This window comes from Colletotrichum destructivum, chromosome 3 (assembly GCF_034447905.1).
Source record: "Colletotrichum destructivum chromosome 3, complete sequence".
NCBI lineage: Eukaryota > Fungi > Ascomycota > Sordariomycetes > Glomerellales > Glomerellaceae > Colletotrichum > Colletotrichum destructivum.
Window position 1 is genome coordinate 4,805,830 of NC_085898.1, and position 25,901 is coordinate 4,831,730.

Below are 25,901 nucleotides of genomic sequence, written 5' to 3' on the forward strand. Positions count from 1 at the left end.
TTCAAGCAGGTAGGTACTAGTGAGTACGTGCCTGCGTCCTTGTGGATCACTGACCTTACCTAGATACGGGGCGCTCGGGAACCCGCGCCACGAGCCACATTGTGGCTGCCCTTAGCAACGCTTTTTCGAATTTTTTTATTTTGGACGTGAAGGTCGGTCACGAAGCAAGTAAAACAAACGTTAATATTTATTTATACAAGACACAAAGTTCATTTGCCTACATCTTTTGCACACACACGCCTCAAAGACACGGCATCTCAACTCACACAACCTCATTCCGTCCCCTCAAAATCCACTCCCCGCAACATGGGCAAGTCAAGGCGAAACAGAGGCGGCCAAAGCCATCGCAAGGACCCCATCGCCAAATCCGTCAAGCCGCCCTCCGACCCCGAGCTGGCAGCCCTTAGGGAAAAGTCCATTTTGCCCGTCATCAAGGACCTGCAGAGCTCCGAGCCCAAGTCGCGCGCTGCCGCTGCCGAGGCCGTCTCAAATATCGTCTCCAACGAAAAGTGCCGGAAGTTGCTCTTGCGCGAGCAGATCGTCCACATCGTTCTCAATGAGACTCTCACCGATGCGAGCCTAGACAGCCGCGCTGCCGGATGGGATATCCTGAGGCTCCTCGCCGAGGAGGAGGAGACCGACTTTTGCATCCACCTCTACCGTCAGGATGTCCTCAGTGCTATGGGCTTTGCTTCCCAGACTGTGCGTGACCTCCTTGCCAGATAACTAGCACGACGGCTGTGGCAAGACACCGTGCTGACTGTTTCCAGATCCTTGAGAACCTCGCCAAGAGTTCCACTTTGACCAAGGGGGAGCTGAAGATTACTTGGGCAATCACTGAGTCTGTTGTCGCCCTCTTGTCCGCCCTTGCTGAGGCCCAGGATGAGATACTCGAAGCCATTGTTGGCATTGAGGGCATCAAGAACCTCCTTTTCGCCATCATCGCTTACGCCGACTCACCCTCGAGCATCTGCCTCGATGCTCTGTCCGCTCTCCTGACTCTGTCCGAGGACAACACCCGTCTCGCTCAGGATATTGTCGCCGACGAGAGCCCCAAGCCGCTTACGGCCTTGACCAGATTGCAAGGCGTGCCTGGTGCCAAGGGTGTTTTGGCATGCGGCGTCCTGCACAACATCCTCGCCACATTGCAATGGTTCGACGGGACGCCCGAGCAAAAGAGCCTGTCTGACGCATCCCTGATACCGACCTTGTCCTCGGCACTCAAGGAAGCCAAGCAGGAGTCTGACCTACCGCCCAAGAGTCAATGGTCTAACCCGACAGAGGTTCTCCAGCTGGCATTGGAGATCCTCGCTGACATCGGAACAACCCTCCAGCAGTCTATGCGGGGCGACAGCAAGAAGGACGGAGAGGAGTGGAATGGCATCGGCGATGAAGACGACACCGCTATGGACGAGGACGACAAAGAAATGGATGTGGGTTCCGGCGATGAGGACAATGCCGAGGACGACGAGGACGACGAGGACGACGAGTCAATGGACGAAGACGCGCTGCAAGCTGACATGGACCTGGTGACTGGCGTTGACGATGATGACGACGACGAGGGGAGTATGGATGACCTGCCAACCCTGCGCGAACTGGTACAACAGGCCATTCCACAGATCATCATCCTGGCGACCGCATCCTCGCACTCCGAGGATGCCACGCAGCTCCAGGCGCATGCTTTGTCCACTCTCAGCAACATTGCCTGGTCGATTTCCGTCTTTGACTTCTCCGAGGATCACAACGAAGCCATCCTGAAGGCCTGGACGCCCTCTGGCAAGGCCATTTGGGGCAAGGTCATTGTTCCCATCCTGGCCGCCAACACCGCCGACGTCGAGCTGGCGACCAAAGTGACCAGTCTCGCGTGGGCCGTCTCTCGAAGCCTGCCCGGAGGCGTGCCTCTGGGCGGTGACGAGCACAGCAAGTTCATGGCCCTCTACCACGCGACCAAGAACATTGCCCAAACGGAAGTGAACGGTGCTGCCAATGGAGACAAGTCCAAGGACGAGGAGCCCGAAGATCCGTTCCAGGGTCTCGGCGTCAAGTGCATCGGCGTCTTGGGCCAGCTGGCGCGCGACCCGGCCCCTATCGCGCTGAACAGGGAGATCGGCGTCTTCCTCGTCACCGTTGTCAACGCTCTGCCCGAAGTCCCGGCCGCCGACGCTATCGAGGCCCTGAACCAGCTGTTTGACATCTACGGCGACGAGGAGCTGGCATGCGACAAGGAGGTCTTCTGGAAGGACAACTTCCTGCAGCACTTTGAGGCCGCCCAGCCCAAAGTCAAGGCCTTGGTGAAGACGATTGACAAGAGAACACAGCCTGAGCTGCGTACTCGCGCCGACGAGGTGGTCCTGAACCTCGGGCGCTTCATTCAGTACAAGAAGAAGAAGCAGCCATAAAGCAAAACGGGGCCGACGAAGAGACGGACAGCTGGAGGTTTCACCGACACGGAGGCACCCGCACATATGTTGATGTATGCTTTAAAAGATCACAAGGGGCTCTTCAATCTTATGGAAATGCCGGGGGAATGGATGCATGGGCAAGGTGTCAAAAAGTACGTGTTTGGATCATGAATGCATAGCCACAATGCAACGAATGGAAGGGGAAAAAAAGGTGCTTGCTTACCTGAATGGCTAGATGAAGCCCTCGAAGGGGAACAAAAACGGTTCTGAGAGGGGAGGGAGGTGGGGGGACATGAGCATTACACTTCTAACATAGTTAGGGACATAACCGCGGTGTTCAATATCAAACTCACTGGCTCTTTTTGATATAAAACCCATGCTGCTGCTGCTGCTGCTGTGCATGCGTGGCCGGGAATAATCCGTAGTAGTCGAGACCTGTCGAGTTATGACAAGAGATATTCTCCCCAGGCTCCAAGATAAACACCTTCTGCTGCCTGTAGAAGGGGGGGAATCGCAAAACAAACCCACAAGCCTCACACAAGTACCATGTCCGTCGTCCCAGACCCCGCTTAGCCTCAGCCAATGGGCTTCATCTTCTTCTTCTTCTTGCCGTCACCAGACTTGCCCTTTTGGAAGTCCCGCCAGCTGCTGATGCGCTGGTCCCGTGTGGCCTCCCAGTCCTGCTCGTGCTGCCTCTTGCGCTTGCGCTGCTCGACCTCCTCCTCCTCCTTCTTCTGCTCGCGGCCCTCCTCCTGCATCTGAGCTTTCATCTGTCGGCGGCGGCGGTGTTCGTTGTCGATGAGCACCTCACGCGCCTTGTCGCGCCACTTCTTGGCGAACTCGTCCGTCTTGAGCTCGGGGCTGTCGACGGTCCACTTGTTCTCGCGGATCAGCAGCATGCGCGCGTCTGCGATGGCCTCGTCGAGCCTCTCGCGGTGCTTCTCGTCCATCAGCTCCGTCTGAGCCTTCTTGAGCCGGTCGAAGGCGTCCGGCGCCAGCGGGTTCTTGGTCTTGTCCGGGTGGATGAGCAGCGACTTTTTACGGTACGTGATCTTGATGTCCGACTCGGGCACACCGGGTTGCAGGTCGAGGACGGCGTAGGCGTCTAGCCGGAAGGCCTTGAGGATTCTGTCGATTTCCGCATCCTGTTGGAAAACGGGGCGACTAGTCAGTACTGTCGTTGTGTCGCATTATTGTTTGCCATCGCGTTTACCTTGTCAAACTCCTTCGCCTCGAGCTCGAGCGCGTCCAGCGCATCCTTCTCCTCTTTTACGTCTGGTGTCGTTGCCATTGTGAGCTACAAACCCCAAAAAGTCTATCGATCGGTATATAGGACGCTGGTGTTGGGAGGCAATGAGCGCTGGCAGTACTGTAGGAATCTTGTAAGATGGAGGGAGCGAGTGAGGTTGTACACGAGGCGAAGGTGCTGTGTGACAAGCCACATGAAGATCCGCTGAAGACCCTTGTTGATAAGATAAGAGAACCGCCCCACGAGACTAAGATAAGATAAGATAGCGATAAAGAATTTCTCTGTCGCCCGCCCAAATTTTCCCAGACGGGGCCGCCTCTTGGGTGCTGAGCTTGTTTCGCAACTCGCTGAAAAACGATTTCACGGGCCAGAGTTTCACGACGACGCATTATACGGCCTCGCCAGAACTACAGTCAAGATGCCTCGTCGCGCAGCATCTCCTGCGCCCTCCGAGGGAGAGGTTGATATCGCCGACTCACTTTTCGCCACGAACGCCAGCGACAACGGGAGCGATGGCGGGCAGGAAACCGGAGGCTTCGACTTCGACATGGACGGCATCATGAACGGCAACGAGGGAGGGCAAGACGACGACGATGGCGACGAAGCGTTCATCGCGTTGCAGCAGGCAGCCTCGTTCCGGAAGGCGTCCAACTTGAAGGGAAAGTCGGTCAAGAAGGGCGGTGGCTTCCAGGCCATGGGTTAGTGAACACAAGAGTCGTCCTCGGACTGCCCCCCCCAGCGCGAATCCAACCTAACCGTACACACGCAGGTCTGAATGCGAACCTCCTACGCGCGATTACGAAGAAGGGATTCTCTGTCCCAACGCCGATTCAGCGAAAGACGATTCCTCTGATCTTGGACCGCAAAGATGTCGTGGGCATGGCGAGAACGGGTTCCGGAAAGACTGCGGCCTTCGTCATTCCAATGATCGAGCGCCTCCGCGCCCACAGCGCAAAGGTCGGCACGCGGGCGCTCATCATGTCGCCGTCCCGTGAGCTTGCGCTCCAGACGCTCAAGGTTGTCAAGGAGTTCAGCAAGGGTACGGACCTGAAGTGCATCTTGCTGGTCGGTGGTGACAGTATGGAGGACCAGTTCAGCATGATGTCCTCAAACCCGGATATTGTCATCGCTACACCTGGTCGTTTCCTCCATCTCAAGGTCGAAATGGGTCTCGACTTGTCGTCGATCAAGTACGTCGTCTTCGACGAGGCCGATCGGCTGTTCGAGATGGGTTTCGCCGCCCAGCTTACCGAGATCCTCCACGCCCTTCCTCTCTCGAGGCAGAGTCTCTTGTTCTCTGCCACGCTGCCGGCCTCCTTGGTCGAATTCGCCAGAGCCGGTCTGCAAGACCCGACCCTTGTGCGTTTGGATGCCGAGACAAAGATTTCTCCCGATCTCGAGAGCGCCTTCTTCTCTGTCAAGGGAGCAGAAAAGGAGGCTGCCCTGCTTCACATTCTCAACGACCTCATCAAGATGCCGCAAGGCACCCCTGACGGAATCCCATTGGATGTCGTGCCCTCAAAGAAGAGGAAGCGTGAGGGAGAAGGCAGAGGGAAGCCGACGGAACACTCGACCATCATCTTCGCAGCCACCAAGCATCACGTTGACTACCTGGCATTGCTGTTGACCAAGGCCGGCTACGCTGTATCATACGTATACGGTTCTCTGGACCAAGAAGCTCGTCGCATCAACACCGAGAACTTCCGCAACGGACGCGCCAATATCCTGGTGGTGACGGACGTTGCGGCCAGAGGTATCGATATCCCCGTCCTGGCAAACGTCATCAACTACGATTTCCCCCCTCAGCCCAAGGTCTTTGTGCATCGCGTTGGACGTACAGCGCGTGCCGGTCAGAGGGGTTGGGCCTACAGCATCGTGCGCGAACTCGACACGCCCTACCTCCTGGACCTGCAGCTCTTCCTCGGCCGCAGGCTGGTCGTGGGCCACGACACTGAGAACTTCTCCCACGCCGAGGATGTTGTCGTTGGTGGACTGAGACGCGACAAGATTGAAATCCAAATGGAGTGGATGGAGAAGATCCTGAAGGAAGAGGCCGACATTGAGGCCATGCGCAAAGTCTCGACAAAGGCCGAGAAGCTTTATCTCAAGACGCGCCACTCTGCGTCAAGTCAGAGCGCGAAGCGTGCGCGCGAGCTTGTGGGCACCAAAGCCTGGCACTCGCTGCATCCCATTTTTGGCGCGGATATCAACAATGCCGAGCAGGCACGCAACGAGATGATGGCTAAGATCAGTGGCTTTAGACCGGCCGAGACGATTTTCGAGATTGGAAGAGGAGGAAAGGGCTCAAGCAGTGAGGCGGCGGAGGTCATGAAGCAGTTGAGGAAACGCATTACACCGCATCGCGGCAGCAAGAAGAAGGTCGACTCGGACGACGAGATGGGAGACTTTGACGATGCCGCGAATGACTCGGACGGCGAGGCGGACGAGGGGGTGAACGCCGAAGCGATGGAGGCGTACGACTCGGAGAACGATCAAGACGACGATGACGGGTTCGAAGTCACGGTCACCAACACCGGCGAGAAGAAGAAGAAGCCGGATTCGTGGAAGGACCCGGAAGTGTTCATGACGTACGAGCCCAGATCAACCAACGCGGCCGAGGAGCGCGGTTACGGTGTCACGTCAGGCGCGCAGACGTCAAGCTTCGTGGAGGCGGCGCGCCATCTCCAGATGGACCTCACAAACGACGACACGACCAAGGGATTCGGCGAGCCATCGCGAGCCAAGGGCATGCGGTGGGACAAGAAGCAGAACAAGTACGTGGCGCGGCAGAACGACGAGGACGGGTCCAAGGGGTCCAAATACGTGCGCGGCGAGAGCGGTGTCAGGATCGCGGCCAGCTTCCAGAGCGGGCGGTTCGACCGGTGGCGCAAGGCCAACCGGCTCGGGCGGATCCAGGTGGGCGGGCTCGAGAAGTCCAACGTGCCGGAGCTGCCGGCGAACCACAAGTACAAGCACAAGCAGGAGAAGGCGCCGAAGCAGGCGGACAAGTACCGCGACGACTACGAGACGCGCAAGAAGCGCATCGCCGAGGCCAAGGAGAAGCGCGTGGGCCAGTACAAGGACGGCGCGGGCAACCGCAAGGAGATCAAGGGCGTCGAGGACATCCGCAAGGCGAGGTGGGAGAAGCAGAAGCGCATGGAAAAGAACGCGCGGCCGACGCGCAGGAAGTAGGCGCTGGGTCGGTCCAGGGTGGAGGAAACATGCTGGTATTTGATAGTAATAAAAAGCGTTTTGTACAAGACTATGTTTCTTTTGTTTGCTGTGTGTGTGTGTGTGTGTGTGTGTGTGTGTTTGTGTGTTCTGATTAGAGGATAGCATATTCCTTGCGGTCCGGTTCAATGTCCGGCGCGCGGATCCGGCGTCCGGCGTTCGGCAGTGTCTTCCCCACAAATACCGGCCCCGACGGACTTGAACTTGATTTTGGTGATCGTACTAGTGACGTAAGGCTCCTGATTCGACACACACAGCTGGATCTCGCCGCCCCCCTTTCCTAACAATGGCCCTTTTGTTATATTGCACAGAGAATCCAGCCACCGGATCCTGAAGCGGCATACCGTTTAATAGACGTCATTGCGGATAATGTCTAGACAGCACGCGCAAAAACGATGCCTGTTGTGGGACTACACCAACACACGCGACCGCCCAAAGGCAATCGACCAGCTCTTCCCGCCCACCTCGACCGCTTCTCCGTTCAGGTCGGTCCACAACTGGAACGCCTGGTACCCGCCGGAGCTTAAGGGCCGCCTGCCCTTCCGGCCAATGATTCGCACGCGGGCGCAGCTTGACACTGAGGAGTGGGACTGGATCCGCGACTCGGACGCCGCGGTCGTGCACTACCTCAACGAGCCGGAACGGCAGGGCATCTCGCCGCAGGACGCCGCGACGTGGTGGCGAGCGAAGGTCGTGCCGGAGCTGCGGGACGCAAAGGGGAAGAAGCTCGTCGGGCCGGCCTGTGCGAGCGACGAGGCCGGCGGGCGGTGGCTCGCGGAGTTTATGAGCATTGTCTGCAGCGGCGGCAGCGGCTGTGAGGGGCCGGACTTTCTGGGGGCTCATTATTACGGCGGCGATGTCGGGCATGCCAAGCAGTACATCGAGTCCCTGTGGGAGAGGTACCAACTCCCGTTGAACGTTTCCGAGATTGCGTCTACCAGCCGCGACAAGGCGGAGGTCGTGAGGTTCACGGAAGAGATGAGCAGTTGGATGGATGAGCAGGTGTGGGTTGACGAGTACGGATGGTTCGGGTGCATGGCGCACTGCGCGGACGACTTTGTCAGTCCGGCCGCGCAGCTGATGGATGAGGAGGGGAAGTTTACGCCGCTCATGAGGCAGTTGATGGGACAGAGGCAGACTTGCGAGAGGGGAAGGGAGTAGTGGCACTGCTCAAGAATCGGCCAACGACGGTTCAGGGAACATGACAGAACATGGTTCCGAGACGTTGCGACATAGGGGCTGCTTCCATGCCTCTGTCGTATCTTGCTCTCAACTACAGTACTGCTCTTCGGTCACTCTATTTCCTTTGTCTCCTGATCGACGGCATTTCAAGTCACGTTTCCGAATTCCAGAAGGCCGATGTTAAGTATGATCAAGTGGCATCAACAAGCACGAGAACAAGGGGTTTTTTTCATCATTTTTTATTTTATTTTAATTTTTTTAGACTTGTACGTGAAAGACTGTCTAACCACCCGAAGACTTGTCCAAGTGTCTGTAGCATATGAGTCGAACCAAATCTCTTCGTCATTGACTTTGACTGGGATGTTATTGTCGACTTGTCAACTGGGAGAATCCCGCCCCGCCGGCTGTGGAATAAGCCTTCAGTTGCGTCTTGGCTGCCTTTTCCTACCTAGCGTCACCTCTGCCGTTGCCCCGCCTCCGCGGCCTTGAACCCTCTGACCGTTGCCCGTCAAAGACCAAAGAGTGTAAGAGGGAGGGCCCGCTTCTGTCAAGCACACGGTTGCTCTCCTCCAAGTCACGGTTCCCCGACGTCAGTTGCCTGATTAGGCAAGTTTATGACAACTCGTGCATATGCTTTATTTCTGGGTCCTTGCTTACCGGGAACTCGAGTTGCCAAGTCCGAGTTGTCGACCTCCCATCTCTGATCATTCCCTTCTAGCAAATTCTTTACAACCCCGTCTACCCTGCTTTATACAACGTGCCTATTCATCGCTGTCCAATTCGTCTTTTTTTTCTTTTTTTTTAAGTCAACTTAAACTCGGCCTTGGCCAATGGTTTGGATTCAGTTACGTACTTTTCACGTAACAGCGACCACTTCATCGGGCAGACCTCCCAAGGCCCTTGGCCAGCACCGCCTTTGATCCTCAAAGCACGGACAAGAAACAGCAATGATGGAATGTCCATCTTGGTCGCAGTTGAGTCTTGGTTGCCTTTTTCGGCCCAGCATAAACGTTGTAATACGTCGGACTCATCCAGGTCCCCGATCGAATCTTCCGTCGGCGTTGAATTGTGGTCGATGGGAACAATACAAATACTGTGCGGCTGGCTGAGGCCGACTTGTTCGAACCGTCAATCTGTTACTATAGCCTATCCAGATGGACTTCATTTCTTAGTGAAACGGACTGCATTGTAGACCTCGGATCCGAGCATATCTCTTACGATGACAGTCACCAATGAGAAGAGAGCCGACTCCTTCCAGGAGCACTTCTCGGGACAGTCCAACAAACCGTTGAGCCGGCCGCCCCATGCCCTGGAGGTTAGACAAGTCGTTGAGGACTTGCAAGTCGACATCGCACAAGGACTCGACGACGAAGACGCCGCACGCCGCATGACAGAGCTTGGACGGAATGAACTTCAGCAACAAAAGGGCGTCCAGCCCCTCAAGATCTTCTTGGAGCAGATATTCAACGCCATGACATTGGTAAGCTGAAACCAAGACTAGAGGCAATAAGTTTTGCGTCGGTTGAACCTGCCAACTCAAACCCCCTCTCAGCAACTGTTAACGGTGGGCTTTTTTTTTTTAATTTTTTTTAGGTCCTATTGCTGGCATTAGGTGCAAGTTTCGGTATCCAGGCTTGGATCGAGGGCGGCATCCTGGGTGGCATCATCGTCCTCAACATCTTTATCGGCTTCTTCCAGACGTTACAGGCCGAAAAGACCATCAACTCGCTCAAGAACCTCGGAAAGCCGACCTGCAACGTTTTCCGTGGAGGCAAGACAGTGGTTATCCAGACGGCAGAAGTGGTGCCTGGTGACATTGTCGACTTGAACACGGGCGACTCGGTGCCCGCCGACATCCGACTCATCGAAGCCGTCAACCTGGAAGCCGACGAGGCGCTGCTGACCGGGGAGTCGGCGCCGGTGTCCAAGATTCCCAACTCGACGTTCGACGACGACACGGGCCCCGGTGACCGGCTCAACGTTGTCTACAGCTCCACCGTCATCACCAAGGGCCGCGGCCGAGGCGTCGTGTTTGCCACGGGCATGTTCACCGAGATTGGTCTGATTGCCGGCGCCCTGAACGGTGGATCCAGGGAGAAGGCCCTTTCGCATGTGCGGCGCAACGAGGACGGGAGCGCGTCGATGCTGGCGCACATTTCTGGCGGGTACATGGTTGTCCGCGCGTGGATCGGCGAGTTCCTGGGCGTCACTGTCGGTACGCCGCTGCAGAAGAAGCTCTCCCAGCTGTTCCTGTGGTTGTTCTTGTTCGCCATCATCTGTGCCATTGTCGTTCTCGGCGCGAACAAGTTCGACTCGCGGAAAGATGTTATTATTTATGCCGTCACAACCGCTATTGGCACTATCCCCGTCTCCCTTCTGCTCGTTCTGACAGTTACAATGGCTGCTGGCACCAAGAAGATGCTCGATCGGAATGTCATTGTCCGCAACCTCTCCAGCCTGGAGGCACTCGGAGGCGTGACTAGTAAGGGCCCCTGAGTTGTCCCCATCCAGACCTATTCGCTTTCTAACTCCAAGCCCCTAGACATCTGCTCCGACAAGACCGGCACCATCACCCAGGGACGCATGGTTGTCCGTAAAGCATGGCTTCCAGGCTGCGGCACCTATTCCGTGAAGACGACGAACGACGTATACAACCCGCACGCCGGCGAAGTCCAGTTCACGGCCGGCCAACCGAAAGACATCGGCACCGAAACAGAGAAGAAGTACGACAAGACCACCGAGCTCGTCGATTCCCACCAGGAAAGCAAAAACAGGCCTGCTCTAGACTGGTACTTGAACGTCGCCTCGCTGGCCAACCTGGCAACCTTGAAGCAGAGCGACGACAGCTCCGCCAATCCCGGAGAGTGGAAGGCTCGCGGCGCTCCCACGGAGATTGCGATCGAAGTCTTTGCGTCTCGGTTCGGATGGAATAGACTGGAGTTGTCACAGGGCCCTAATGCGACCTGGAAAGAGATGGCCGAGTTCCCCTTCGATTCGGACGTCAAGAAGATGTCCGTGGTCTTCAAACATGTTGCATCGAATGAGATGCATGTCTTCACCAAGGTAAGGAACTTGTGTCTTACATTATTCCCTCCTCCTAGGTTGTCTCAACTGACTGACTGATCCCTCCATAGGGCGCTGTCGAGCGTGTGCTGACGTCGTGCACAACCATCGCGTGGGACTCGGATATACGCCCCCTGACCGACGTCGACCAGAACGACATCCTTGCCAACATGGAGATACTCGCCAGCCAAGGTCTCCGCGTCCTCGCCCTGGCCCATCGGACGCTCGACGGCACCGTCTCAGAGTCCCAATTCGCCCAAGACAAGGCCCCGAACCGTAACGACTTCGAACACTCCCTCACGTTCCGCGGCCTCATTGGCATCTACGACCCGCCTAGGCCCGAGTCGCGCCCTAGCGTCAACATGTGCCAGGCCGCCGGCATCGTCGTCCACATGCTCACCGGCGATCACCCGCAGACGGCCCGCGCCATCGCCACCGAAGTGGGCATCCTGCCATCGCCCGACAAGTTCCGCCTCCTCCCCGCCGATGTCGCCGGGGCAATGGTGATGCCCGCACTCGACTTTGACGCCCTGACCGACGCCCAGATCGACGAGCTGCCGCAGCTGCCCCTGGTCGTGGCGCGGTGCGCGCCGAGCACCAAAGTGCGGATGATCGAGGCCCTCCACCGCCGCGGTCGCTACGTCGCCATGACGGGCGACGGCGTCAACGACAGTCCGAGCCTGAAGCGCGCCGACATTGGCATCGCCATGGGATCCGGATCCGACGTCGCCAAGGAGTCGTCCGACATCGTCCTGACGGACGACAATTTCGCCTCGATCCTGAACGCCATCGAGGAAGGCCGCCGCATCTTCGACAACATCCAAAAGTTCATCCTCCACGTGCTGGCGGCCAACATTGGGTTCGTGATCGCCCTGCTCACGGGACTGGCTTTCAAGGACGGGAGCAACACCTCCGTCTTCCTGCTGTCGCCGGTCGAGATTCTTTGGATGCTTCTCGGGACCGGAGCCTTCTGCGAGACCGGCCTCGGGTTCGAAAAGGCTGTGCCGGATATCCTCAACCGCCCGCCTCAGAATGTGAGTCTTCCTCCAAGGGTCCCCCTTGCCGAATCCCTCGGGGAAATTTCTCTCAATAAATGCTGACAACAGACCCCGACAGTTGAACTACGGCGTCTTCACCCACGAGTTCCTCTTCGACATGGTCGTCTACGGCCTCCTCATGGCCGGCTGCGTCCTCGGCGCCTTCACCCTCGTCATCTTCGGCTTCAACGACGGCAACCTCGGCCTCGGCTGCAACGAGGGGTACTCGGCCCTCTGCGAGCCCGTCTTCCGCGCCCGCGCCACCAGCTACACGACGATGACGTGGATCTTTCTGCTCTTCGCCTGGGAGCTCATCGACGCCCGGCGCTCGCTGTTCTACATGCCGCACGGCTTCAAGGCGTGGGCCCTGCACCTGTGGGGCAACCTGTTCCTGTTCCTGTCGGTGACGATCGTCTTCTTCGTCGTGTTCCCGACGCTGTACATCCCCGTCCTGGACCATACGGTCTTCATGCACCACGGCATCAGCTGGGAATGGGCCATTGTGTTTATCGACGTCTTCATCTTCATGGTAGGCGCCGAGGCGTACAAGTGGGCCAAGAGGGTTTACTTTAGAAGGAGGCCACAGAAGCTCGATGCTGGATTCGCTGATTTGGACGAGGGCCAGGTGTAGTCTAATGAGACCGAGGCGCATAGAAAGAGACCAACATGGTGTGTAGTTGACGTAGAATCAATCAGCTCGAGCGTTTCCAAGAGTTTAGAGAAGCACATCAGCCCTTACAAGAAAGAGACGTGTTTTAGAGAAGTTCATTCCATTTTATCAACTGCCCCGATTTTGACGATACAGAACTCTGGAGCTTGCATTGCTTTGGTTGCAAAAGTAAAACAATGTTCTATTAGTTGCGGAAAATGAATATGCCTTGTTTTTCCTCCTGATACTTCCCAGAGAGCTTTGTTTTCTGTACGCTTCATTCCGTACTCCGGTGCTTTATTGAATGCAGTGGACCGAGACAAAATGATTTAGTTTTCGTCTCTATTAAACACCAACACCCATAAATGATAGGGCCCACCCATTGCTTCCTCTAGTGTTGTGTTGTTTTACACCGTTGCGCTAGTTGCTCGAGATGTTGCCACTTACAAACACGACCAACACAGCCGCGTACCTTTGTGATGGTCAGTACCAAGCAAGCAAGCTCTCCGAGACGGATTTAACTTACGCTGCTGTGGCGGCAAAGATTTCCGCGCGACGCGCCGTCGTCATGGTGCCGACGCTCGTCGCAAACAGGGCCGTGAAGGCGGCTATCATGCCAAGCTTGGCAGCATCGCTCTGGACGAAATACAGGCTGGTGATGGAGCCGACCAGAAGGACGGCCGCCACGAGGATGCTGACGATTGCGACAGCGAGAGTCACAGACCCCTCGTCGTATCTTCCTATGCCGAACGACGCGTCTCTTGATATTTCTTTCTGAGACTCAGTCAGCGGTGATTGACCCTCCAAACAGGTGCTTTGGGGGCGGGGGACGGCGTACTTGGGCGGGCCAGTGCCGCCGGAGATACTCTGACATGAAGTCGGTTTCTGACACGGCGTTGAGGGCGACCAGGTCGTCGGGATCGTCCAAGAAGGTCTTGGCCCGCCCGCCGAGTGCCGGGAAGGGCTGCTTGAACCACATGAGGAACGCGTCCAGCACTCGCCTGTTGGGCCGCCGCAACTTGGTGATCTCACTGTGAAGGAGCAACGCCTCGTCTGGGATCACGTGTCAGCACGAACGGATGCTGATCAAAATAATATCTGCGGAACACTTTGTCTTCCGTAGCTCACTCACGGTACTCTATGATTTTCTCGCGGATTCTCATTATAAGCTCCATGCGCGACTTTGCTCCCCGGTCATCCGAGGCCGCTCGCCTTTCTAGGGTTTCCCACGTCATCGCGGCGTCTTTCAGGTCCATGTCGTCGGTCTCGGCGTCCTTCTCGTCGAAGTGGTCGAGCTGCGCCGCCAGCGCCAGCAGCTCGGACTGGAAAAACAACAGATTCCGGGCGGCCAGCTCGTCGAACTTGCGGTAGATATGGGTCTCGCCATCGGCATCAAGGGCCATCCACCTAGCTACGTTTGCATATCCCTCTTTGCTTTTGGTCGCGCGGTCCAGGTGCGCTCGCGTGCGGCGCTTCGACGGCGAAGATCTCGGCATGCTCATAGAAACTCTCTTGTTGCAAAGGTGGAAAGTGGAGTACGGCATTTTTGAAGCGGAAAACGGAACTCAAAGGCAAGATGACGTCCAGCACGCCAGAAGATGAAGTGTTCATTTTTTCAAGGCGAAACTCCAACAAGTTGGCGCTTCAAGCACACAGAACACACCGAAATGATCTCTGATTGAACGAGATGGTCCAGACGACGACACTATTGACGCGGTGAGACGTCAGCAGGCAGCAGCGGGAACCGTTGGGCCTCAAGAGAAGTCGGGCTCGACGTGGCTTGCAGTAGCGTTCTTACACTTACCGACTGATACCTCAATGATTGGAGGAGAGTTTCGTTTTCCCCCCGAAATGCGATAGCCGCAATCGCACAGCCTGGCTTAACTGGACGCCCGTCTGGGTAGAAGCGGTTGGTGTGCGGTCCAGTACGGTTCAGTATTAAGTAACAAGACACGCACATTACCTTCTACACGCCAAATTTCATCTTCTCGGGATTTCTTTTCTCTTTGCAACCTTACGTCTTCCATAGCCCACCATGTTAATAGCCGGCAACATGCCCCCCAAGCTCGGGGGCCAACCGCATGACGATAGAGGGGACTATTTCGAACCCAAATCCCCACTTGAGTCTATCAAGAGTGGTGATCCCCAGGGACTTGAATGCTACCAGCAAGCCATGCGCAAATCTGCCGAGGCCGATTTCGCGGCCTGTGCAATGGAGAAAATCAAGATGGAGCTCGACACTGGATTGTGGCAGGCCCTCGTCGTTCTACAGCGAGCATTGCTCAACGAGCACCATGACTTCTCCCTTCCTCATGAACGAGACTCATATAGCCCAGCCCTCCGCAGGCTGTCCAGAAAGTACTTGTGGCCGGTGATGGCGAAGAAAGCGCGCAGGGGCCTGGCAACAACTCTGCGACTGATATCATACATCAACCAGCATCACTACAAACGCCTATCAGGCTATTCATCTGCATCGAAACGCTATTACGTCAAGGGGTCTGTGGACGGTCTACCCATTGAAGCTTTTCCTGATAGTGGCGCAGAGAAATGCTTCATTTCACCAGAGATGGCGTCGAATCTCGGCCTAAGCCCGATGACCAACACCCAAAGAGCCACGCGCCTTGCCAACAAGAAGCAGGTACAGTCACCCGGAATGGTTCAGGTCCCTTGGATCTTCGCTGGAGAAGACGAGCAGCATCTACTGAAATGCTGGATTCTCCCTGGCTGCATTCACGACCTAGTGCTGGGTCATGATTTTATCAAGATGACTCAAACTTTTACCAAGTTCAAACAACGAGTCAAGAACAAGCTCTCTTCTCTGCGAGCACCATTTCTAAGACTTCTAGGCAGTGGAAGGCAACGTGTCGTAGGATTTTTGAATGGCGAAATGACGTTTGCCATGCCGGATACTGGTTCAGACCTCATGCTTGTGTCTGGACCGCACGCCCGAAGAAACGGTCTGCTCGTGGACAACGGGTCGGAACACCGGCTCGAGGTTGGACTTGCAGATGGTAGCACATGCCTGACCACCGGTGTTGTGCGGGACGTATCATGGGCTGTTGGCGACAAGACAGTTCGGTGCGAATTTCACGTACTGGAGGATCTCTGCGTGGACGTCGTCCTGAGCAAGGACTATCTTTTCGACTTGGAAATATTTTCCACCTACCCGGAGTGGTTTATTGACATCGACTCGGAGGAAAACGTTTTCCACTTTTTCAACATTCGCCTCCTTGGCAGGTATGGCAGTGAGTTGAATGCCTTGGAGGAACAGTACCTAGTCGATTGTGAGCAACCCCTGATACCCGCCCGCCCGGATTCCTCCACTAACATGCTAGGTAGTAAACTCGCCCAACGCATTCGACGCGATGAGTATTCGGCGAGAGCTGGCGAGGAGAGATCTGATACGCGACGGAATCATGGCCCTGCCCGAGGGTCAGAGGGAAGAGGCTTCCGGGAACGAAAGAAAACGGCAGAGTGATTGGGAGAAGTACAGAGAAGACCACCGAAGGAAATGGGGGACGCAAACCCATGCTCACGAACCAGATCAGGTTACCCAGAGAAGCCAAAAGAATCATTGGGGAAGCAGGTTTGCGATCACAAGACCATTCAGGCAACCGTTTCTAAAATCTCGGAAGAGACCGTCTCCCGAGGCATACACATCTGGATGAACACATGGAGATTCGGGGCTAGGGTTGCGAACTCCCAATACTAGGCGTCCTTGTTTTGTTAGAACATTGTATGGCTTGGCAGCTGCGCTGCGCATCTGTTGACGAGGTAGATGTTTCTATATACTCATCCTCGTCCATCTCTGGCAAACAGAATCGACCGCAATAGGAAGGTCACTGGATACACGTTTAGATTACACGATGTATATCACAAGAGAATCCAGCCTAGTCTGAAGCACGGCTTTTCGTTCTCGAGGCTGTGCTGCTTCTACATATTGCTGACCAATGACTCAAGCACGCTCACATGAGGTAGGTCTACGAGTGGAGTCAGTTACAGAGGGCTCTCTGACTTTCCCAAACCGACGGGAACAAATGGAAATAGGCGGCGAAGAAATTGGGTATGATCATACCGAAACTCCAATTTTTCAAGAGCTTAGGTTTCTTGTTCACGACGAAGACGACTAACAGCTCCAGGTGACTGTGGGGCGCTGATAGCTGGCATCGTGCAGAAATGCTTCTATAAAATGGCTGGTTGTGCTTCCATACAGTTAGAATAACAGTGTTGTCCTCACTACTTTCAGGTCCAAGGTGGTACATCCGAGGAGTCGTTGAAGAGCTGCTAGCAGACATGGTCTATAATGGTGGAGTCTAGACATGAGCTGATAAATGTGACAGTTTGCCGCCAGCCCGCCTCCGACCGGCGTCGGGGAGTTATGCGTCCCGATATGCTCCAAGACCACTAGCTAAACACTAATAAATGGATCAATGTTGTTTATGGGTGGTAAGGAGGCAACCAACCAAGGCTGGGAAGACTTTTTGTCTGGTGTCCGCATGGATTCGGGAGTCTTGGCATGGTGGTGATAGGACGAAAGGAATGGATACCGCATACTTGTCAAGATGAAAAATTGAGTAGGCTTATGGTTAGCCGTACGTCGTCAACGCCGCGGCCAACTGTTCAGTCAGTGCAGCCTGCTCCATGTCATGCTTTCTTCCGCGAAGACATTGCCAAGCATCTCGACATACAAATATCCACATAACCGTCTGATAGAGTTTACCAACCTTGAGAGGTACACGAGTTCAATTGCTATAAGATTTGACGCCGGAAATATAAAACATACAACATCATGTTTTGCAAAACTCGCGTCTTGGCTCGGCGACCGCACGTCCAAACATTGGCGGTTGTCAAACCCACTCCGTCTTGGCCACCGCAAATTGTATGGGGAAAAACGGTGACGGAGAGGGGGGGGGGGCTGTAGGGAGTCGTGATCATTTAAAGCCACGGGCCATTGCACGTTTTCAGCGCCAGTCAAGCGTGGCACGAGTCAGCCTTCCGGAGCTGGCAATTACTCGCAGACCTGTAGACCCCTGAGAACATCACCGTGAACGAGCTTCTTGGAGGGCAGTGCGGCTCGGGTTCCGCGGCAACTGGGGCAAGCGGATAGGGCCCCTGCAACATCACGTACTATTCACACGTGCGGAATCCATCGAACAGTATAAGCATACGTGATACAGAGGGCAACATGCTTGCTGACACATGTGGCGGGTGGCGCATATCTCGGGATGCTCCCGAGGACCCATCTGGTAGGTTGCCATACAGTTGTACATGTGCCAAATGCTTGAACGGTGAAGAACGAGATTCATCTTGTTCCTGTGAGCGGCTGAAAGACAGAGAATGTTGTTGAAACCTGTTGGTTCCCGTAATTTGCAAGCGCAATCGCGGCTGGGAGGTGGGACGTCCAAGTCACAGGACAAGACGACATGCAGATTCATGCCCGATGATTTCATAGCTCGCAACCGCCCCATTGTGACCATCACGATGCATATGCGCCCAGCCACAACCCACGCAGCTACGGCGAGAACAGATATCGTCGAAAGAAACCCTCACTTCACGGCCATGACTCAAGCTTTCAAAAAAAGACTACGGAGCCGAGCCAGAAGAGCTGAAACACGTAGCTCGCTGGATATGCTTGGCCGACCTGAGCTTGGAAACTTTTGGTTGGGGCAGTTCTCCCTATTAGTTCGTCAAGAGTGGCTCATATGGGGCCGAGGGAGTCCCAATCCGTACACCAATGTGACCCTCGCAAGCGTTTATGGAGAGGTCCAAGACCAACGACCCCTGGCTCGGGCGTAGACGGAACCACCTCATTACAGGCTCTGTTTTTCATACTCTGTATCCGTAGGACGACAGGATCTTAACCGGTCGTATATACTGCACCTTGATTGTTCAGGTGGGAACGTCATTGTCCGTTTCGGTAGTGATTCCCTCTCAACGCCGGTACTGCTTGCGCCTCAACCAACACCCAGGGGGGAAGGGGCATTTTTGGTCCTGGACAACTCCACCTAGACGAGGAGGGAGTCTCGGGGCGATGAGTAAACGCACCACCGTTTATGCCATGTTCTCATCCAGTACTCTGTACCTTGCATCGATTCCATCTCCGGCTGGGGCTCTGTGGAGGAGTCGGTACAGGGTCAGCCGAGTTTCTGACCGATTTTATGTGTGCGTTCAGACAGCCCCAACTCTTGGGTTTGGTGAAATGACGAATCTTGGCAGGAAAGGGCGGAGTCCATCCAGTGCCGAAGGGATGTTGGGTACAGAGTAGTGACTGCCGTGATGGTTGACTTGGGAAAAAAATGGTTCTGGTCATTGATCTCGAGGTCCATAAAGAGCAGCTTGTGCTCCAGCTTTCCGTCTCACTCGAAGTGCGAAATCATCATCAACTTAAGTCTTTTCACTCTACTTACTACCTCTCCCATCTCTCACCATAACTCTCCTCGTTCTCTTCGGTTGCCTATCAGTCTCGACGTGAGTTCAAGATCAGTTTGTCTTGGTAACTTGGACGGCTCGGGGGGTTAACAACTAGACAGTATACATACATACACCACAATGAAGGCCACCAGAAACATCCTCCTCGCCGGCCTGGCGGCCCAAGCCTCGGCCCTGGTCCAGATGGAAGTCCGCTACAGCGACAACATGATCGACGTGGGCAACCTCGACCTCTTCGCGGCGACGTGGCAGGCCATCTACGCCGAGTCGGGCAACACGCGCGCCATCATGACGGACCGCTCCTTCGGGACGCAGACGAACGAGTGCACGCACGCCGACGACTACGACCCGGACGTGACGGTGCAGGTCAAGATGAACGGCGCCTGGGGCCGGACGCCGGGCCTCAGCGACAACCAGATGCGCGACGGCCTGGTGCAGTCGGCGTGGGAGGTCCTCAGCCGGGCGGCGGAGCCGTACGGCTACGAGGTCTTCAACGGCTGCCGCGGCCTCACGTGGATGGAGAGCGTCGGCTACACGTCGGACGCGGCCTGCGGCCCCAGGAGCGGGCGCAACTGCGAGCACGCGTGCCGCAACGAGAACTCGCCCGGCCTGGCCCAGTGCATGAACCACACCTGGGGCCACAAGGTCCCCTCGTCGCTGCGCGTGACGGCCTACATCGACGGCCGCCTCCAGCCGGACGACCTGATCATCGAGTTCGCCGCCAGGTCCAACGCCGTCTCCGGAGGCTGCGGGTGGGTCGGGACCATTGCTGGTGCCCTTGCCGGCTTCATCCCCGTCGGCGGCGACCTGTTCGCCGCCGGCATCGACATTGGCTGCAGCAACTAGATGTCGTCAATAGGAAGGAGACAGAAGAAGGGGTTTTTTTTTGGGCCAAGCGAATAGACGCTTTCGGACATTCCTGTACGGGTTCGGGTCGTGGTTGTGACTCTGAATTTCTGAATTTTTGTAGATAACTTCTCTGTCTGTTGTTGCTTTGCGCGGCTAACATGTGTACATAAACATCTTCATCCGGAAACGTCTTTCTTGAGGAATAATGATTGTCACCCTGATTGTGAATCTCCCGTAAGCCGCATGATGTCGGTTGCCGGTTGAAAAGCGTACATCGATACTCGGTCAATACAGCGCGCGGTCTTGTCCACCAAAAGGGACTTTTGTTGATATCACGATATCACACCGGGGCTGGGCAAACCGTCGGTTAGGACCCTGTCTGCCAAAGCTGGTTAGTGTGCCAACCCAAGCCAGACAATTCCAGCAATGAAATCTCTGCGTTTCCATGCCGGCCATTCTGTTTGGAGACAGGCTGGAAGGATGTGACTGGGACTGTGCCGCAGAGTAATTTCGCGGGTTTTCTTTTCCCTCGCGGGCGCCTAGGCACCCGAGTTGAAAAGGGTTGTTTACACTCGACTTTTTAAAAAAGCCCCGTTGTTTCTGGTTACTGTCAGTCATCCTCTGGAAAGCCATCATACAGGGAACGTCCGGCCGGCCGTGGCTTTTTGGTCGTGGAAAGGGAAAAAAAAAAAAAAAAAAAAGGACAATTAACAGCTTCGACTCTCAAAACCAAAACAAACTTCACGATGCCTACGCCAACCTTGTCCGGCACGACCATCATCAACCTCGGCCCGTTGACATCATGGACCGCCCCGGCGTCGTGCGCCACCACGGCCCCGCCGGTTGCCCTCGCGTTGGCCGCGGTGGAGAGCGTGGTGTACCTGGCCCAGACGTGCGACGTCAACGGCCCCGTGGTCAACGACTGCTTCCCGTCGGCCAGCGCCGTCAACTCGCTGTACCACGCCAGGAAGGGCGGGCCGGAGCGCTTCAACTACCTGGTCCACCACTCCCCGGCCTACGAGTGCCCCTCGGGCTGGGCCACCGTTGCCTACGGCGTGCGCGATGAGGCCTCGTCGCACTCCCTCAGCGGCATCTTCGCGGACCCGACGGTCACCCGCACCAACAAGCTGATCTACGCGACCAGTGTGTCGACCGAGGTCACGACCATCACCCAGGGGATGCCCATCTTCGAGCCGCCGCAGAACCTCTTCATGTCGGCCTTGGAGCCCTCGGAGACCGTCATCCTGTGTTGCCCAAGGTCAGTTGCCGTCGTCTCCGTCGTCTCCGTTGTCTTCGTCTTCGTCTTCGTCCCCTTTCTCGTTCGAACCCGGGAAGAGTACGTTTCTTTACTGACACAGGCAACAGCGGCTACAAGGTCGGCTTGGTCGGCGGCAACTGCTACTCGCCCGTCCCCAGAGAGGCCTACACGGCCACCACCGGCTGCCAGATCAAGTATGTAAACGAGGAGACCATCCTGATGAAGCCGGTCGAGAGGACGTTCACGTACCACGGGCGGGTGGTCACGGGCAGCGCCTGGTCGGTGGGGGACGAGTCGGTGGAGTACGTCGGGACGACGATGGTTGTAGACGAGAGCACCCGCACGCTCTACGAAGCCATCTTGTACACGCCAGCTATCACCATGGTGAACAGGGGATCTGCCGCCGCCGCCGCCGAGACGTCGCCGGTTGTGACTGCGTCGGCCACGCCGTCCTCGACGGCAACGGGGTCGGCACCATGGCCTAGCACCGGGTCAGGAAGCAGCACGGCTTCTTCGGCGAAGGGAGCGACGCTGGCTGTTTGGGGGGTTGCCCTGCTGGCTGGCGTAGCGCTCATGGCCCCTGTTTGATATCTGGCATGAGTAACATTTCTCTCCCTGTCTGTCTTTGTCCAACCAACCAACCAACCTCCTTGATCTCAGTTCACACACGACATGGTTGGAACACACTCTATCTATATAGATACATAGACATACATACACACCATAGCCTAAAAGAGGCCAATAAACATCTAATATCAACACTTGATTGAAGACGACTCGAGTCATTTAGGGGGGACTGACTAGTGGAGTCGCCCTCCAACTTTAAGTGGACGGCGCCAATGCAAGCAAAGCGAAGCGAAAAAAGCCTCCTCCATTCAGTTGCGGAGACGACGCACCAAAACGACACGTCGCACAAACAACGTTTTGCGCCCATTCTGCAGCAAAAACGTTCCGAACGACAAAAGGTACAAGGACCGACCGCGATTCGAACGCGGGGCCTAGAGATGTTTGCTGTTAAGAAACTGCAATCTCTCGCTCTACCACTGAGCTATCGATCCTAGTGGTTGCTTATGACAGCTGTAGACACACGAGAGCTCAAAGATGGAGGACGGTGGGCACACCTGCGTCTTCTTAACCCTCTTTGCACCCCCCCACGAAAGAGCGGTCTGGGCTGCAGCAGGCCTGGCGTCTGTCAGTCAATCAATCTGTCAGTCTGTCCATTTGACTGGCGTGGCTATGAACAGCTTCCCATTGTTTAGGGGTAACAAACAACTCATCCTGTTTCATTGTCTTCCATGGTTCCAACAGAGTCTTTGTTTGAGTCAGTCATTGTTGAGTCAAAAGTCAATAGAGTGCAGACCAGACCCAGTCATTGCTCCACCAAGGAAGGGTCGAGGTAAAATGACAGACATAAGCAGCAAACCTGAGCGCAGAACAGCAGCCCATAACAAACCGGTTGCTTTCCTAGCTCAATTTGGTCAGAGCGTCCGACTTTTACGTTGTAAATGCCATCGGAAGGCTGTGGGTTCGAGTCCCACGGATCGCGGTCTTTCTTTTGCGCCCTTGCGGCTCGACTATGCTTTTTTGTACTTCTTATTCTTTTTGTGTTTTGCACCACCCTTTCGAGGATGGATATTGAAACGAGTAAGATGGTCGTGAGGATCCTTGGAGATTGGGGCTGGGTTAATCGGTAAAGACGACAGGACACTGGAAATCTCTCTCTCGTTGGTTGCTTTATTAAATTGTTCCCATAGTCGCAGTTGGATTACAGGTCGACCATACAGAAGAAGACCGACTAACCCAGGATCCCACGCATGCCGGCTTTTCTCAGACAGGCGGTCGGTAGCTGCAAATATCATTACTCTTGGTTGTTAATCGTGGAATACAGTATCCAAACAACGTGAGTGGACTGAAACCAGGGGAATAATTCAAGTAGAGTTGGTGACTCTGCTTGCTGCCCCCCCCCCCCCCCCCCCCCCCCCCTTCCTCTTTTAGCAATAGTCTAGGGTACCATAGCATGCTCTCTCTCTCTATCTTGCGCTATCCTGCAACCGCTCCCATCTCAAACGAGGAAAAGCCGGGAATTAAGGGCCCCATCGCAGTAGGGAAGGTCTGTTGACACTGCAAAGACTCCGACCCGCTCGAATCCGCCCGGCGGCGCGTGACCTCTTCCGCTGGGAAGCAGCACCAAGCCGACGTTCATGGGCGCATCGAATGCGAAACAGTAGTTCTCGGGCGACAGGTCATTATCCTTGACTCTCATCTGGGCCAATGGCATGAAGTAGAACTCCGAGCCAACCTCTCCGGCCCTGAGCTTGGCCATATGCACCTCACAATCCAGCCAGAACCTGGCGAGTTTGGACTTCTCGCTGGGGATGCCTTCTGCTGGGGCGAGCATCAGATCGTCCTCGGTTCCCGGCACGAAGACTCCGGTCGCTTGAAAGAGAGCCGCGTCCACACCGAGTTGGAAACAGCACCCCATTATACCGTCTCCGCGGCTTCCCGGCGTCGGGCAGGATCGAGATGCCCATACGGCAAAAAGCGTGTTGAACGAGATTGTGCCGAGCTCGATGCCGGGTATCATTGATTCGGCTCTCTGAATGGTTTGACCCTTTTCGAGAACCATGGACGCCCAGGACCATGTTGGGATGCGATGGCTGTGATGACGACGGCTTTGGCTTCCACCGCTGGGCGCGTCAGCAAACTTATCCGAGACGGGGCCCAAGTTCCAAAGGAGAGACTCCGCCAGGCCTGTCGCGTTTGTCGCCGGGAGGGCAGCAATGTACCGCTGCTGGTGAATCATGGCAGTGTAGCGAGTCATTGCTGCCATGTAAACCAGTCTATCGCTGGGGTCGGGGATGGGCAGGCTCATGTACATATCAAATACATCGCTCATGCTGTTGACGTAGCCTGTGGCATGGAATTTACTCTTTGGGAGGCTGGGCATGCTGTTGAGCTCCTTCAGGTAGTGTTGGTCATCACACTCGCACCTCATGCTTTCGAAACATTCCCACACCATCTCTGAACCGTGAAGATGGAGCAGCCGGCGCGAGAACAAAAGGCGTTGGAACGACGGTGCATGCCGTAGGAGTCCCATGCGGCGATCGGCGACGTCTGTGAGCTTGCCGCCGGCCCTGAGCGGTCGCAGCATGCCCATCTCAGCCATGATCCAGTGGCTCCAATGCATGGTCTGGCGAATTTGGATGGGATATTTTCGGCCACGGTGGCTGACTTCAACCGTGATGGACGCACTCGACTCGTCCGAGTCGGCCTCGGGCGATGTGATTTTGCGGCCCGGGCCAAAGTTGCCGAATCTGAGGTCTTTGATGTCGGTCAGGGCAATGGTGAAATGCGCAAGCTGGAAGATGCTATCTTCCCGGTCCAAATGCCAGACGCGGTCTTGCTCGTCGTCGTGAAGCACGCAAAAGTCTGGAATCCAAGCGTACCGCACGTCCTGTTCATGGGCAACGGCCAAGGCTTCCTGTAGAGCCAACGGGATCTGCCACCACTGGATGCTCTTCTGGCGGGCCTCCAGATTCTCGAGTGTCGTGAGCGACGAAGGAGACGGCAGCGGACCATCAACCCCATGGATGATGGCGACATAGGAGCCGGGAGAAGAGGCGGCATCGACGAGCTTGAGACCGTTCCGGGGATTGCTGCCCAGGTCGAGATACCGCAAAGGATGCAACCTCATGGCATCATGGATGGGACCATAAGTTTCGTGGCAGAGTGAGTGCGATGCAGTGCAATCGTTGATCCAAGCGCCAACGAGTTTCTTTCGAAGCTTGGAATGCAACCTCGGAACGATATTTCTGGCCGGGCCAAACGCCGGCCAGGGAGATGGCTTTCCTGCGGGCCTCGCGTCAGTACCCATTGACCAACGATCATGCTCAGCACGAAGCAGGCAGAGAGACCTGCCGCGCGTCTCTCACGGCCTCACCTGGTATTGTGAACATCTCGAAGGTGGTTTGTATGGGAAGCATGGTGCCTCCGGGGCCGTTGCAGGCAACGACGGCCGCCACTCGGACGAGGTGCCCGATATAAATGCAAACAAGGGACACGCCGAGCTTTATCTCGGTCGTGGCCGGATCGATTTTTCCCACGCGCATGACGGCCTCTTGGATGGCATAGCATGTCTGGCATCCCTTCTTGCTGGCTTGGAGAAGTTGTCCAAGTGGGCAAACCAGACTGACAAGAGCATCGTTGGTCTTGTTCGGGATCTTGTCTCGGTCCAGGTCGTGGCACACGGAGCAAAGCCGTTTGTTTTGCGCGACGGCCGGGCCTAGATTTCCGATGCCCGGCATGGCGAGGATAGGGTAGCTGACTCGAAGACAAAAGCCAAATTGGGGTTTGAGAGTCGTAGTCGCAGGTAAATGAGTTGCTGGAAAGTTGAGGCTTGTGCTCAAAAACCAGTGACAAGCATGTTGTTCTGCTCTCACGTGCGATCATACCACGCTGACATAATCCCATTCTACAGTACCTACCCATCAAAAGGGCCGTAAGTGCCTACCCGCAGTTACCTATCTACCTAGGTACATAAGATATCTAAGGT

General features: G+C 55.8%; 10 protein-coding genes across 10 annotated transcripts; 7 read left to right on the forward strand and 3 right to left on the reverse strand.

Moving 5' to 3' along the window:
- Positions 1-199: 199 nt before the first annotated feature.
- Positions 200-2,659, forward strand: CDEST_05562 (Putative armadillo-like helical protein). The gene is made up of 2 exons (XM_062921721.1): positions 200-702; positions 771-2,659. The coding sequence occupies exons 1-2, from the start codon at positions 307-309 to the stop codon at positions 2,397-2,399; spliced, it is 2,025 nt and encodes a 674-aa protein (XP_062777772.1). The 5' UTR covers positions 200-306; the 3' UTR covers positions 2,400-2,659.
- Positions 2,660-2,670: 11 nt separating this feature from the next.
- On the reverse strand, positions 2,671-3,816 carry CDEST_05563 (Putative DnaJ domain, Chaperone J-domain superfamily). Its single transcript, XM_062921722.1, has 2 exons — positions 3,616-3,816; positions 2,671-3,547 (listed from the first exon to the last, which is right to left on the reverse strand). The coding sequence occupies exons 1-2, from the start codon at positions 3,691-3,693 to the stop codon at positions 2,978-2,980; spliced, it is 648 nt and encodes a 215-aa protein (XP_062777773.1). The 5' UTR covers positions 3,694-3,816; the 3' UTR covers positions 2,671-2,977.
- Positions 3,817-3,982: 166 nt separating this feature from the next.
- Positions 3,983-7,094, forward strand: CDEST_05564 (Putative ATP-dependent RNA helicase DEAD-box, DEAD/DEAH box helicase domain-containing protein). Its single transcript, XM_062921723.1, has 2 exons — positions 3,983-4,349; positions 4,421-7,094. Exons 1-2 carry the CDS (start codon positions 4,070-4,072, stop codon positions 6,841-6,843), a joined length of 2,703 nt encoding a protein of 900 aa, XP_062777774.1. The 5' UTR covers positions 3,983-4,069; the 3' UTR covers positions 6,844-7,094.
- A 1-nt stretch (position 7,095) lies between these two features.
- CDEST_05565 (Putative glycoside hydrolase superfamily, asl1-like, glycosyl hydrolase catalytic) lies at positions 7,096-8,364 on the forward strand. Its single transcript, XM_062921724.1, has one exon. The coding sequence runs from the start codon at positions 7,252-7,254 to the stop codon at positions 8,041-8,043; it is 792 nt and encodes a 263-aa protein (XP_062777775.1). The 5' UTR covers positions 7,096-7,251; the 3' UTR covers positions 8,044-8,364.
- A 444-nt stretch (positions 8,365-8,808) lies between these two features.
- Positions 8,809-12,917, forward strand: CDEST_05566 (Putative P-type ATPase, HAD-like superfamily, P-type ATPase, haloacid dehalogenase). The gene is made up of 5 exons (XM_062921725.1): positions 8,809-9,544; positions 9,658-10,546; positions 10,607-11,127; positions 11,199-12,161; positions 12,244-12,917. Exons 1-5 carry the CDS (start codon positions 9,284-9,286, stop codon positions 12,793-12,795), a joined length of 3,186 nt encoding a protein of 1,061 aa, XP_062777776.1. The 5' UTR covers positions 8,809-9,283; the 3' UTR covers positions 12,796-12,917.
- Positions 12,918-12,949: 32 nt separating this feature from the next.
- Positions 12,950-14,666, reverse strand: CDEST_05567 (uncharacterized protein). The gene is made up of 4 exons (XM_062921726.1): positions 13,946-14,666; positions 13,652-13,866; positions 13,340-13,587; positions 12,950-13,285 (listed from the first exon to the last, which is right to left on the reverse strand). Exons 1-4 carry the CDS (start codon positions 14,355-14,357, stop codon positions 13,234-13,236), a joined length of 927 nt encoding a protein of 308 aa, XP_062777777.1. The 5' UTR covers positions 14,358-14,666; the 3' UTR covers positions 12,950-13,233.
- Positions 14,667-14,797: 131 nt separating this feature from the next.
- CDEST_05568 (Putative aspartic peptidase domain superfamily) lies at positions 14,798-16,215 on the forward strand (the record flags this gene model as incomplete). The annotated part of the gene is made up of 2 exons (XM_062921727.1): positions 14,798-16,097; positions 16,184-16,215. Exons 1-2 carry the CDS (start codon positions 14,849-14,851, stop codon positions 16,213-16,215), a joined length of 1,281 nt encoding a protein of 426 aa, XP_062777778.1. The 5' UTR covers positions 14,798-14,848.
- A 2,951-nt stretch (positions 16,216-19,166) lies between these two features.
- On the forward strand, positions 19,167-20,242 carry CDEST_05569 (uncharacterized protein). Its single transcript, XM_062921728.1, has 2 exons — positions 19,167-19,281; positions 19,344-20,242. The coding sequence occupies exon 2, from the start codon at positions 19,363-19,365 to the stop codon at positions 20,086-20,088; it is 726 nt and encodes a 241-aa protein (XP_062777779.1). The 5' UTR covers positions 19,167-19,281; positions 19,344-19,362; the 3' UTR covers positions 20,089-20,242.
- Positions 20,243-20,680: 438 nt separating this feature from the next.
- Positions 20,681-22,110, forward strand: CDEST_05570 (uncharacterized protein). Its single transcript, XM_062921729.1, has 2 exons — positions 20,681-21,349; positions 21,457-22,110. The coding sequence occupies exons 1-2, from the start codon at positions 20,838-20,840 to the stop codon at positions 21,935-21,937; spliced, it is 993 nt and encodes a 330-aa protein (XP_062777780.1). The 5' UTR covers positions 20,681-20,837; the 3' UTR covers positions 21,938-22,110.
- A 1,301-nt stretch (positions 22,111-23,411) lies between these two features.
- Positions 23,412-25,653, reverse strand: CDEST_05571 (Putative heterokaryon incompatibility; the record flags this gene model as incomplete). Its single annotated transcript, XM_062921730.1, has 2 exons — positions 23,412-25,198; positions 25,290-25,653. 2 exons carry the CDS (start codon positions 25,651-25,653, stop codon positions 23,412-23,414), a joined length of 2,151 nt encoding a protein of 716 aa, XP_062777781.1.
- Positions 25,654-25,901: the final 248 nt, after the last annotated feature.

Bases quoted from the DNA above. Each gene is read 5' to 3' on its own strand.
- CDEST_05562 (XM_062921721.1), top strand. From the start codon at position 307: ATGGGCAAGTCAAGGCGAAACAGAGGCGGCCAAAGCCATCGCAAGGAC. The intron at 703-770 runs GTGCGTGACCTC...GACTGTTTCCAG, and splicing joins TGGGCTTTGCTTCCCAGACT to ATCCTTGAGAACCTCGCCAA.
- CDEST_05563 (XM_062921722.1), bottom strand. From the start codon at position 3,693: ATGGCAACGACACCAGACGTAAAAGAGGAGAAGGATGCGCTGGACGCG. The intron at 3,548-3,615 runs GTAAACGCGATG...GTTTTCCAACAG, and splicing joins AGGCGAAGGAGTTTGACAAG to GATGCGGAAATCGACAGAAT.
- CDEST_05564 (XM_062921723.1), top strand. From the start codon at position 4,070: ATGCCTCGTCGCGCAGCATCTCCTGCGCCCTCCGAGGGAGAGGTTGAT. The intron at 4,350-4,420 runs GTTAGTGAACAC...GTACACACGCAG, and splicing joins CGGTGGCTTCCAGGCCATGG to GTCTGAATGCGAACCTCCTA.
- CDEST_05565 (XM_062921724.1), top strand. From the start codon at position 7,252: ATGTCTAGACAGCACGCGCAAAAACGATGCCTGTTGTGGGACTACACC.
- CDEST_05566 (XM_062921725.1), top strand. From the start codon at position 9,284: ATGACAGTCACCAATGAGAAGAGAGCCGACTCCTTCCAGGAGCACTTC. The intron at 9,545-9,657 runs GTAAGCTGAAAC...AATTTTTTTTAG, and splicing joins TATTCAACGCCATGACATTG to GTCCTATTGCTGGCATTAGG. The intron at 12,162-12,243 runs GTGAGTCTTCCT...AGACCCCGACAG, and splicing joins TCAACCGCCCGCCTCAGAAT to TTGAACTACGGCGTCTTCAC.
- CDEST_05567 (XM_062921726.1), bottom strand. From the start codon at position 14,357: ATGCCGTACTCCACTTTCCACCTTTGCAACAAGAGAGTTTCTATGAGC. The intron at 13,867-13,945 runs GTGAGTGAGCTA...ACGTGATCCCAG, and splicing joins CGAGAAAATCATAGAGTACC to ACGAGGCGTTGCTCCTTCAC. The intron at 13,286-13,339 runs GTAAGTTAAATC...ACCATCACAAAG, and splicing joins ATCTTTGCCGCCACAGCAGC to GTACGCGGCTGTGTTGGTCG.
- CDEST_05569 (XM_062921728.1), top strand. From the start codon at position 19,363: ATGAAGGCCACCAGAAACATCCTCCTCGCCGGCCTGGCGGCCCAAGCC.
- CDEST_05570 (XM_062921729.1), top strand. From the start codon at position 20,838: ATGCCTACGCCAACCTTGTCCGGCACGACCATCATCAACCTCGGCCCG. The intron at 21,350-21,456 runs GTCAGTTGCCGT...CACAGGCAACAG, and splicing joins GTCATCCTGTGTTGCCCAAG to CGGCTACAAGGTCGGCTTGG.